At 31.7% G+C, this 11,042-nt stretch overlaps 2 protein-coding genes across 4 annotated transcripts; both read left to right on the forward strand.

The window, feature by feature from the left end:
- Positions 1-562: 562 nt before the first annotated feature.
- LOC116143219 (calcineurin B-like protein 10) lies at positions 563-9,768 on the forward strand. 3 transcript variants are annotated; one of them, XM_031428662.1, is made up of 9 exons: positions 563-967; positions 1,074-1,251; positions 1,559-1,641; positions 2,489-2,548; positions 2,920-3,028; positions 3,126-3,178; positions 3,293-3,373; positions 3,444-3,560; positions 3,674-4,026. In XM_031428662.1, exons 1-9 carry the CDS (start codon positions 938-940, stop codon positions 3,737-3,739), a joined length of 777 nt encoding a protein of 258 aa, XP_031284522.1. In that variant the 5' UTR covers positions 563-937; the 3' UTR covers positions 3,740-4,026. The 3 variants fall into 3 exon arrangements, 2 of the variants coding, with proteins under 2 accessions (XP_031284522.1, XP_031284523.1); XM_031428663.1 differs by having other exon boundaries at positions 566-967; positions 3,444-3,556; positions 3,674-4,024; XR_004130098.1 differs by lacking the exons at positions 3,293-3,373; positions 3,444-3,560; positions 3,674-4,026 and adding exons at positions 9,526-9,617; positions 9,696-9,768 and having other exon boundaries at positions 570-967.
- LOC116143221 (calcineurin B-like protein 10) lies at positions 7,010-8,365 on the forward strand. The gene is made up of 4 exons (XM_031428664.1): positions 7,010-7,253; positions 7,332-7,503; positions 7,810-7,892; positions 8,101-8,365. The coding sequence occupies exons 1-4, from the start codon at positions 7,218-7,220 to the stop codon at positions 8,128-8,130; spliced, it is 321 nt and encodes a 106-aa protein (XP_031284524.1). The 5' UTR covers positions 7,010-7,217; the 3' UTR covers positions 8,131-8,365.
- Positions 9,769-11,042: the final 1,274 nt, after the last annotated feature.

Raw genomic sequence — 11,042 nt, forward strand, 5'->3', positions numbered from 1 at the left:
TTGAAGAGACTAATACAACAACTTATCGCTATAATCCTACATTTAAATTACGAGTGTTCAGATGAGAAATAAAACATGTGAGATCATGCACCTATCTACACTATCTCTGATTCATCATATCCATCTAGACTAGTAGGCTACCTACCATGAATCCCACACGCCATAAACGTTTAAAGAGAAAATCCGAAACAGACCAACAAACTAGAATTTAAAGAGGAGAAGAACAATCTAAAAGAAAAGTTACATCAGAAATGGAATATTGTCTTGAAGCTCGAAGCTTCACTGCAATGACTATGTTGTTTTACTCTTACTGGCGGAAGACGTTTGCCCCACCCAATACGAAACCTTTCGGAGAGAAAACGTGGCTCTTTGATCAACGAAACGTAGTACATATAAATAGATTTGATCTGAAAAATAAGGAATACAGTTTTGAGCATAAAAAAATTAAAAGCAATGGAGTTACATAACAAGAAGATTTAAGAGTGTTGAAAATAATAACTTTTTTTTTTTTTTTTTGTATATTCAGGTGTCTGGACAGCTTATATGTATCTCAATTAATTCTTTGAAGTCACGTAGTTAAAAGCCAAATAAGTCCTGATCCCTTATTAGTAGTGGTGGCCATAAAATTAATGATCAAATAAGTAACCCTTATTAGCAGTCGGTGTGGATTCGAAAAATAATAATTTAAGTACTTCATGATTCATAATTGTTTTGGTTGTTTTAACTTTTACCATAAAGCATGAATTGAGGTTAAGGAGGCGGTGTCGACAGCAATATGCATAAACACATAAGTCATACGCCAATTTAGCACAGACATGAAGATAGTCCCTACAAGATGACTGAGTCTGTGACAATGATAACTTGTATACACACTTTATTCGAGCATTAGAGACATAAACAAGCTTTCATGTCATGAGTTTTCTTTTCGCTTACTTCCATGGACTCTAACAATAACAACACCTCTTTTGTAAGAGCTTTCTTTTTTAATGTATCAAATCTCTTGTTTATGTCAATTTCTTCAAACTGCTTGGAATTGTTATTTGATGCTTAATTTTTTTATTTATTTTGACCAGATGTCGAGGTCGAGCTCTCTATCAATAGCTGAACGTATCTGTACAGCTTGTCTACCGTTCATAGCCATCATAGAGGCTCTAGGAATCTCTATCGTTGGCTGTTGCGAGACTCTGCAACCACCTAAGAAATGCCGCTTAGCCATCAGCGATCTGGCTCGACTCGCTAATGAATCTCGATGTAATTTTCTCCTCTTGCTTTGCTTCTGCTTTTCAGTTTATTCTTAATGTGTTTGGTACTTGAGAAATTGCAAAATTTGACACTATATTTTTGCTTCTTATAACAACTGGGTAATTAACTTTCACTTTTGAAATTCATGAGTTTTTTGTCGCTTTCTTCCAAGTTCTTATAAAAAACTAAGGTCTAAGCATATTGACATAAGAAGAGACTAATATCTTGGGAAAGGTCTTGAAAATTATAGTCTGCGAGTGATTTTTTTCTTTAGTGTGCAACTGGGATTTGAATGCTGGTGCTTTTGCTCATGCAGTTAATGTTAACGAAGTGGAGGGTTTGCATGAGCTTTATGATAATTTGAGTTGTTCGATTATCAAAGATGGGTTGATTCACAAGGTAAATTGAAAATTTAAGTTTCTTGCCTTAAATTTTGCAGCCTAGAAGTTCTGATGTAATATTTGCTTGCTGTCCAAGTATTTGATTAGTTAAGAATCTATATAACATATGGACTTTCAATTAATATTACAGGACCTGGCATATTGAAATTGCTATTACAATAGGATATTGTCTTTTAATAGCTTCTGAATTATTCACTACTTCTCAGTTAATATATGAAACAGAAGCAAAACTATAAGAATTCGGCAACACTCGTTATTTTTGAAGTAAGGCATTGAAGGATTTCAATATCTGAGAATTTTGTGACAAATTTGGTCTTGGGTGTCCTTTTCAGTTCTATATCTAGATGATGAGTGAAAGGCGAAAGCACTGTTCATTGTAGAGATTTTTCATCCAAGTTGTGGAGACGATTGCGGGTACCTTGATGGAATTTGATTCAATGTTGAGATTGTTAGAGAACTGTTTCAATTCTTTGTGTTAGAATCACATAATTGGTTCTATCTCAGTATTCCATGTGTTTGTCAAGTGAAGAAAACAAAAATATAAGACTGAATGTCTTGCATGCGATTCTTGGGTCATAGGAGCAATACTGGTGTCAAGAACTTGACCTTAAAATCTTGGTCTGGATGATGATGTAAGAGCTGTTGAAAAAAGTAAAGAAATTAAAGGATTTTAACACTGAACTGGCACATAAAAGGTGTCTTGTAGTCATTCTCACTTGTGTCTATCAAAGGCATCCTCTTTCATTTTGGTTATGCATCAGTGTTTTTGTTTGATTCTTTTTGCAAATAGGAATGTGTTTCTTGCATATTGATGTGATTATTGTTTACGATTGTTTAACTTGTAGGAAGAGCTCCAGTTAGCACTCTTCCATACTCCACATGACGAGAATCTTTTTCTGGATCGGGTAATCACAACGGATCCATGTCTTAGAATTTTATCATGATATGGATATTGCTTTGACTTGATGCTGTGCTGGAATAAACTATGATAGAAAGGGCAGGGGAACAATTGATCTAGCTTTTGAAGGATTGTTATAGGGTGTGGGTGTGACTTGCCTGACTGAATCTTTTTTATCTGTTCAGTGCAGTCAAAGTGGAAGTTTGATATACCAAAATTAAAGTTTCACAAGTTTGATGTACCAAAATCAAGTCCACAAATTGGTTAGCAAACTTCATATGTTTCTGAACCAAATAAAAGAAGTTTGTTAAAAACAAAAGTTTTTCTTTAGTCTTACACATCAATGCATGTATACAACTACTGCATTTGTTTTTGTAGGTTTTTGATCTTTTTGATGAAAAGAAAAATGGTGTCATTGACTTTGAGGAATTTGTTCACGCACTCAGCGTCTTTCATCCCTATGCCCCAATGGAAGAGAAAATTGATTGTAAGATTTCTAGAGAAAAAAATTTGGGATCATATACAACCAAACATTTAGCTCAATAAATGTTAATCTTCAGACTTTTTTCTATTTTTTTTGGCAGTTGCCTTCAGGCTATATGATCTGAGACAAACAGGGTTTATTGAGCGGGAGGAAGTGAGTAACTTTTATGTACTTATTGTTGTCAGTAGTTGAATTCTGAAAAATGCTGATAATTGATGTTTCAGAGCACTTGTTGGCTAATTTGTTTAAAGAATGTTTTCATTTCAGGTTAAGCAGATGGTAGCTGCCATGTTGAATGAATCCGATATAATATTGCCAGATGACATTCTTGAATCTATCATTGAGAAAGTAAGCTATTCATTTTAACTTCCTTGAGTCTATTTTCTTGGGCATTTTGATAACCATAGCATCCCTGCAGACATTTGCTGATGCTGATACTGACAAGGATGGTAGAATCAATAAAGATGAATGGAAGGCATTTGTGATTCGTAATCCATCCCTCTTGAAGATCATGACTCTTCCTCATCTAATGTATGTGAGTGGCTCCTTGTTGAAATTTGGTCATTTTTTTATTCTATGCTCCCTAATTGTTTGTCGTTCCTTGCAAAGCTGATTATTATGCTTATTTTAATTATTATCATTTTCCAGGCCCAGTTTTTGAGGTTGAAGACTGAAAATCCAACATGCTTTCGACCTTGGTGGTTTAGTACATAAGAAGCTATTGGTGAGTTTACTGTAGATGATGTAAATATACCAAAATGAATATAAACTACAGAACTAGTCATAGTCAATCAATCAAATATTGCAAGGTGTATAATGTAGATGATGTAAATATAAAGATATTTAATTTTGGGTAAGTGTAATAATCAAGCGAGTGGTTGAAATTCAGAGGCATCATTGACATTAAGGTTTGGACGATAGCCAAATCCAAACCTTATATTAGTTTTCCGTTTGAAAATTATATAAGTTATTCCATTCAAAATAATTAGAGTATGATGTTTGATCATCCCGTACCCGTAACTTGATGTTACAACTGTGATCATGTAAAGTTAAGAGTTGCGTCCTGGTCCCTGAGATGCAGTGATATGAACAACGTCCATTTGATCTAATTTCGTCTACTAAATTCCAAAATGATCAATACTTCACTTAACGGGCCATTGGGCCCTCGCTGTCTTCTTGAATTATTAATAGGGAGAACAACATTTTCCCACCCAAGGTTTGATAAAACAACCCTTTTCCACCCATTAAGTTTCAAAATGACACTTTCACACCTTTCGTTAGGTTCTGTCAGTGTTTTCTGTTAACATTTGACCGAAAATACCCTTAAATAGTTTATTTCTTAATTAGTTTATTATAAATTAAAATTTAATTAATTCAAAATCTTTATTCGATTATCTATTAGTCCAAGTATAAAAATATTTTTTTTTTCTTTGCTTATTTAATTAATTAGAAATATTGATTTTTTATGTTAATTACTAAAAATAAAAAACATTATAAATAATATTAATGTGATATTGATGACATTATAAATAAATAAATATTAAGATTTTTTAATTTTAAATAATTTTATATCATTACTCCTAACTTTTTAAGTGGGATTAACTGTTTTTTTTTTTTAAATTTTAATATTTGACTTTTTGGTTAATTAAAAAATAATAAAAAATTTATAAAGTAAAATATTTAAGGGTATTTTTACCTTTTCAATAAAATATTAACGGAAAATATAACAGAATCTAACAAAGGATTGGAAAGTGTCATTTTGAAACTTAATGCGTGGAAAAGTGTCGTTTTGCTAAACCTTGGGTGGGAAAATGTCGTTCTCCCTTATTAATATTATACTAAATTAATTGAGGCAGGGGGGCTCCAGTTGAAATTTTACCTAACTATTAGCCAACTTTGAAATAGGATAACCATTATCCTCTCTCTCTCTCTCCCCATATACATATATATATATAATTAGGAATGATAATTATAAAAAAATTATAACCCCAACTTAGAATAATTATAAATAAGTATAAACTCTATAATTATAATCAATTATAATTTTCTAAATTCCCAAAAGTTGCATTCACATAGTAACAATTTTTTATCTTGCAAAAAAAAAATATATATATATAAATATATATATATATATATGTTGTATTGCATTGAAGGCGTAAAATAAAATAAAATATTTATTTAAAATTGTTTGACCAATAATTTATATTTTAGAGTTGTTAGAACATCTCCAAATGACCTTTTATATGATCTAAATTATTTATTATAGAGAGTCTATCTATAAAAACAAGAGTCCAATATACTATTTATCTTGAAAGTATAAATTAAAGAGTAAATTTGACTCTCTACATCTAGAGAGTCAAATTTCACTCTCTATCCTAATTTTAATTAATAAATTACAACTTTCTATATATTTTATTTATTATTTCTCTCTCCCATTAAGTTACTTTCTTGAAAATAAAGAACATCTTCATTAAATTTAAAGAGTTTATTGGATTTGAATAAAAATTATGTTCTTTATATTTAAAAATTAATGAAAATGCTCTTTATTTATAAAAAAGATACTCTTCAAAATAAAGAGCACTATTGGAGATGCTCTTATACGGATTTTAACTTACATGTACGCAAATAATTCGCTAGTATTAACACTTTCTTCTTTAAGTCAAAATATTTATATCTTTTAAGACATATTTAGAGTTTATTGACATGAAACATTTTATATTTTTATATTATCATCTTTATGATTATTATTATTTTTTTATTGTTTAATTAAGACAATAACTATTAAACAATAGATTGAAATTCTGATATATACTATTAAAAATTAAAACAATAATTTTAATAACAAACGAGATAATAATGGTTGTGAGCGTAACCTCTTGCAACAACCACGATAACATTTTTAATTTTTATTCTTGTTTTACTCAGAAGCTGTCTTTATTGTCGATAACACATGGGCAGTAACCATAACAAATATTATGGTAGGTTTGGTTTATTATTTTGATGGTTTTTAGAATAATATTTTAAAAAAAAATTAAATTAGATGGGTATTACGATAAAAGATTTGAAAATTAATAAAATAACCCTTATGTTTATTTATTTACTAAACATCCCTATAATAAAATATTAAAAGTTAACAAAAATACCTTCAATCCACCAATTAAATACGGACAATCGGCCACTACCATTGGAGGATTATTGGGGTGTTTTTGCAATAAAAAAAATATTTAGGAGTGTTTAGTTAAATTAATAAATTTAGGAGGATTTAAAAAAAACTGAATAATATAGAATAATATTTTGAGAATAAGTCAATTTTACTGTTTAATTTTATTGGGAATACTAATAATAGTGTAACAAACGGAGCCTATGTAAGTTATACTATCACTCCCCTTATTTTAATGAGAAACAGTTCATACGCTTTACGAAGGTCCAAGCTTCACGGCCTTGTTAAATAAACAATAATACTAGATGTACAAACAAATTTTATAAAGATTTGTATATAAATTGATGTGACATAAAATAAATAAATGAGTAAATATAAAAAATCAAACTCATCATATTCACTCTTTTATTTATTTTGTACCACCTCAGTTTGTATACAAATCTTTATAAGACTTGTTTGTACATATAACATTACTCTTAAATAAATGCAAAACCATATTCTTTATTTGGTAAGCCTCAATTATAAATTATTAAATTAAAACAGTTAAGACTCATTATTATATATGTATTTATCTGTAACTTTCATGTAATTTTAGATATTTATATTTTTAATATAATACAAAATAAATAAAAATAATCAATAAATATTGGGTGGTACTGGTTGGGCGGAACACGTGTGCTCCACCCAATACAAAAACTTTCTATAAAAGTACGAGGGGGAGAAAACACGGCTCTTTGATGATTACTACAAACAGATCTGATATGAAAAACAAGGAATACATTTTTGTGCATAAAAAAATTAAAAAGTAATGGAGTGATTACTTTATGATTTATAATTTAATTTGGTTGTTTTGACTTTTACCTCATAAACCATGAATTGAAGTTACGAAGGAGATAAACCACACGTTAGTTTAGCAGAGACATGAAGATAGTCCTTATAAATAAGAATAAAGATAAGACTGATTCTGCGACGAAGTAATGGAGAATTAGAGACATAAACAAGCTCTCATCTCATGTCTTTTCGCTTGCTTCCATGGATTCCAACAATAACAGAGCTTTCTTTCATAATGTATCAAATCTCTTGTTTTCTTCAAACTGCTTCGAATTTTTATTTGATGCTTAATTTTTTGTTGGTTTATTTGACCAGAGGTCCAGCTCTCTATCAATAGCTGAACAGATTTGTACAGCTTGTCTACCGTTCATAGCCATCATAGAGGCTCTAGTAATCTCTACCGTCAGCTGTTGCGCGAATCGGCAACCACCCAAGAAATGCCGCGTAGCCATCAGCGATCTGGCTCGACTCGCTAATGAATCTCGATGTAATTTTCTCCTATTACTTTTGCTTCCACCCAAGAATTAATGTGTTTGGTACGTTGAGAGATTACAAAATTTAACACTATGTTTTTGCTTCGTATAACAACTGGGTTTTTTAATTTGGCTTTTGAAATTCATGAGTTTTTGATAGCTTTCCTCCAAGTTTTTACTAAAAAACTAAGGTCTAAGCATATTGACATAAAGAAGAGACTAATATCTTGTGGAAAGGTTTTGGAAAATTATAGTCTGCAAGTTATTTTTTTCTTTAGTGTGCGACTGGGATTTGAATGCTGGTGTTTTTGCTCATGCAGTTACTGTTAACGAAGTGGAGGCTTTGCATGAGCTTTATGATGGTTTGAGTTGTTCGATTACCAAAGATGGGTTGATTCACAAGGTAAATTGAAAATCTAAGTTTCTTGCCTTAAAATCTGCAGTCTAGAAGCTATGGTGTAATATTTACTTGGTGTCCAGGTCTTTGATTAGTTAAGAACCTATATGACATTTGGACTTTGAATTGACATTACAGGACCTGGCATATTGACATTGGTTTTACAGTAGGATCTTGTGTTTTAATAGCTTCTGAATTATTCACTACTTCTCAGTTGATATATTTAACAAAAGCAGAACTATAAGAATTCGGCGACACTCAATTATATTTGAAGCAAGGCATTGAAGGATTTCAATATCTGAGAATTTTGTGACAAATGTTGTCTTGGATTTCCTTTTCAGAAGTAATTCTTATGTTGAAAAACTACTTTAGGATTTGGTTATTATTTATTTATTTATTTTCTAATGTGTTATACCCAAATCCTACACTTTTGCATGACTCTAGATAATGTTGAGCAAGCATCTCATGCTTCTGTGTCATTCTCCCCATGGTGAGTGTCGAGTAATATTTTGAGTTAGAAAAATGACTTTAAGAACAGTTGTTTCTTTTGGCAAGTATGCTAGGTGCTTAGTTGAATCAGTTAGCCTACCAAGATGATGAGTTAGGAGGCAAAAACACTGTTCAGTGTAGAGCTTTTTCATCCAAGTGTGGAGACGATTGATGGAATTGATTTAATGTTGAGATTGTTAGAGAAGTATTTCAATTCTTTGTGTTAGAATCATATAATTGGTTCTATCTCAGTGTTTCCTGTGTTTATCAAATGGAGAAAACAAAAATATAAGACTGAATATCTTGCATGTGATTTGGGTCATAGGTGCAATCCTGGTCTCAAGAACTTGGTCCTAAAATCTTGGTCTGGATGATGTAATAAGAGCTGTTGAAATAGAAAAGAAATTAAAGGATTTTAACACTGAACTGGCACATAAAAGGTGTCTTGTATCTTTCTGACTTGTGTCTAGTAAAGGAATCCTCTTTCATTTGGGTATGCATCAGTGTTTTTGTTTGATTCTTTTTGCAAATAGAAATTTGTTTTTGCATATAGGTGATTATTGTTTACTATTGTTAACTGTAGGAAGAGTCCAGTTGGCACTCTTCCATACTACAGGCGAGAACTTTTTCTGGATCGGGTAATCACATTGGCCATCTCTTAGAATTTTATCATGATATGGATATTGCTTTGACTTGAGCTGTACTGGAATAAACTATGATAGAAAGGGTTCGGTGAACATCAATACATGTATACAACTGCTGCATTTGTTTTTGTAGGTTTTCGATCTTTTTGATGAAAAGAAAAATGGTGTCATTGAATTTGAGGAATTTGTTCACGCACTCAACGTCTTCATCCCTATGCCCCAGTGGAAGAGAAAATTGATTGTAAGATTTCTAGAGAAAAAAATTTGGAATCATATACAACCAACATTTAGCTCAAGAAATGTTTATCTTCAGACCTTTTTTTTTTTTTTTTTTTTTTTTTTTTTTTTTTTTTTGTTTGCAGTTGCGTTTAGGCTATATGATCTGAGACAAACAGGGTTTATTGAGCGGAGGAAGTGAGTAACTGTTTGTCGTAGTTGAATTCTGAAAACTGCTGATAACTGATGTTTCAGGGCACTTGTTGGCTTTTTAGCTAATTTGTTTGAAGAATGTTTTCAGGTTAAGCAGATGGTAGTTGCCATTTTGAATGAATCCGAAATAAAATTGTCAGATGACCTTGTTGAATCGATCATTGACAAAGTAAACTATTCATTATAACTTCCTTACTTGAGTCACTTTCTTGGGCATTTTGATACCCATAGCACCTGCTGACCGCAGACATTTGCTGATGCTGATACTGACAAGGATGGTAGAATCAATAAAGATGAATGGAAGGAATTTGTGATCGTAATCCGTCCCTTTTGAAGAACATGACTCTTCCTTATCTAAAGTACGTGGTTGCTCCTCTGGAATTTGGTCGTTTTTTATCCTAAGCTCCTAATTGTTTGTCGTCCTTGCAAGGCTGATTATTATGCTTATTTTAATCATTATCATCTTCCAGGGATGTCACGACGATATTTCCAGTTGTTTTCAATACTGAGGTTGAAGACTGAAAATCCAACATGCTTTCGACCTTGGTGATTTAGTACATAAGAAGCTGCATGTATCTTATTAATTTGTTTTTGCAGGCTTAAACGATGATTTTTAGCATAAATAACAGTTTTGAGCTTAAATTATGTAATTTGAGTTTGGAAACTCGGATGACTGAATTTAGAAGCTTTGGAAAGCTAAGAAGAGAGCTATAACTTTCATGTTTGGTGTTTTTCCTAATCTACCGGACAAGGGTGAAAACTTGGTTTGAAGTTGTGAAAAGTACACAGGAACGGAAGAAAAAGTCTTTGGACTACTTAGTATTTGCCATAAATTGAGCTGTAGACCTCAGATTGTGCTGATTCTTGAACGACCAAAAAGATAATTAAAAGGGTTACAATTCATATGTTTAACAGTTTTCCAGATTCAGACTATATCAGGCTCAAATTTGGCCCGAAAGTCTTCGCCACGGCGAGAAAAAAGCTTCGCCGCGGCAAAACCTGCATCAGATGTAAAAATAAGACGACGCGTTTTGGCTTGCTAGAGCTTCATCCTTAAGTGAGAGAGGTATAAATTAGAGCAAAAAGAAAGAGAAAGGATTTTGGTTCGTCATTGGGAGGCAGCTCATGGAAGGAGAAGATTATTGAAGATTGGGCTTCAAATTAGAGAAGATTTCTCCATCTTTTACTTGTTTTCAATGATGAATCTTGATTCAGTTTGTTTTTGTTATTTATTTCATTTTTGAGTATGAATGAGTTGTTTAGCTAGGGTTTGATGTAACCTTGATACCTTGATTCAAATTATATGAATGTTACTTTGAGTTTTAATTTCATGCTTGAATTATCTCTTTGCTTAATGACTTTTGGATGCTTGATCACCATTCAAATGTGTGTTGTTCACAATGAGACTGAGAAGTGATTTGTGATTGTGCCTCTTGGAATAAATATCGTAGATTAAGCAAACGTATAGATAAGTTTAGCGATCTATGAAATCTAGATAGAATTCCATAAAGCTTAAAGACTTTGAACTATTAATCTTCATTTTGTTGGGTGCGGAAGCTTGATAGAGATAAGTAGGGCAAAGGTAGCCTGAGAA

Source organism: Pistacia vera, unplaced genomic scaffold (assembly GCF_008641045.1).
Source record: "Pistacia vera cultivar Batoury unplaced genomic scaffold, PisVer_v2 Contig427, whole genome shotgun sequence".
NCBI classification, from domain to species: Eukaryota; Viridiplantae; Streptophyta; class Magnoliopsida; order Sapindales; family Anacardiaceae; genus Pistacia; species Pistacia vera.

Excerpts from the sequence above, each read along its gene's own strand:
- LOC116143219 (XM_031428662.1), top strand. The coding sequence starts at position 938 with ATGGACTCTAACAATAACAACACCTCTTTT. Across the intron at positions 3,029-3,125 it reads AATGGAAGAGAAAATTGATT|TTGCCTTCAGGCTATATGAT; the intron begins GTAAGATTTCTA and ends TTTTTTTGGCAG. Across the intron at positions 3,561-3,673 it reads CTCTTCCTCATCTAATGTAT|GCCCAGTTTTTGAGGTTGAA; the intron begins GTGAGTGGCTCC and ends ATCATTTTCCAG.
- LOC116143221 (XM_031428664.1), top strand. The coding sequence starts at position 7,218 with ATGGATTCCAACAATAACAGAGCTTTCTTTCATAAT. Across the intron at positions 7,504-7,809 it reads ACTCGCTAATGAATCTCGAT|TTACTGTTAACGAAGTGGAG; the intron begins GTAATTTTCTCC and ends TTGCTCATGCAG. Across the intron at positions 7,893-8,100 it reads AAGATGGGTTGATTCACAAG|TTGATATATTTAACAAAAGC; the intron begins GTAAATTGAAAA and ends ACTACTTCTCAG.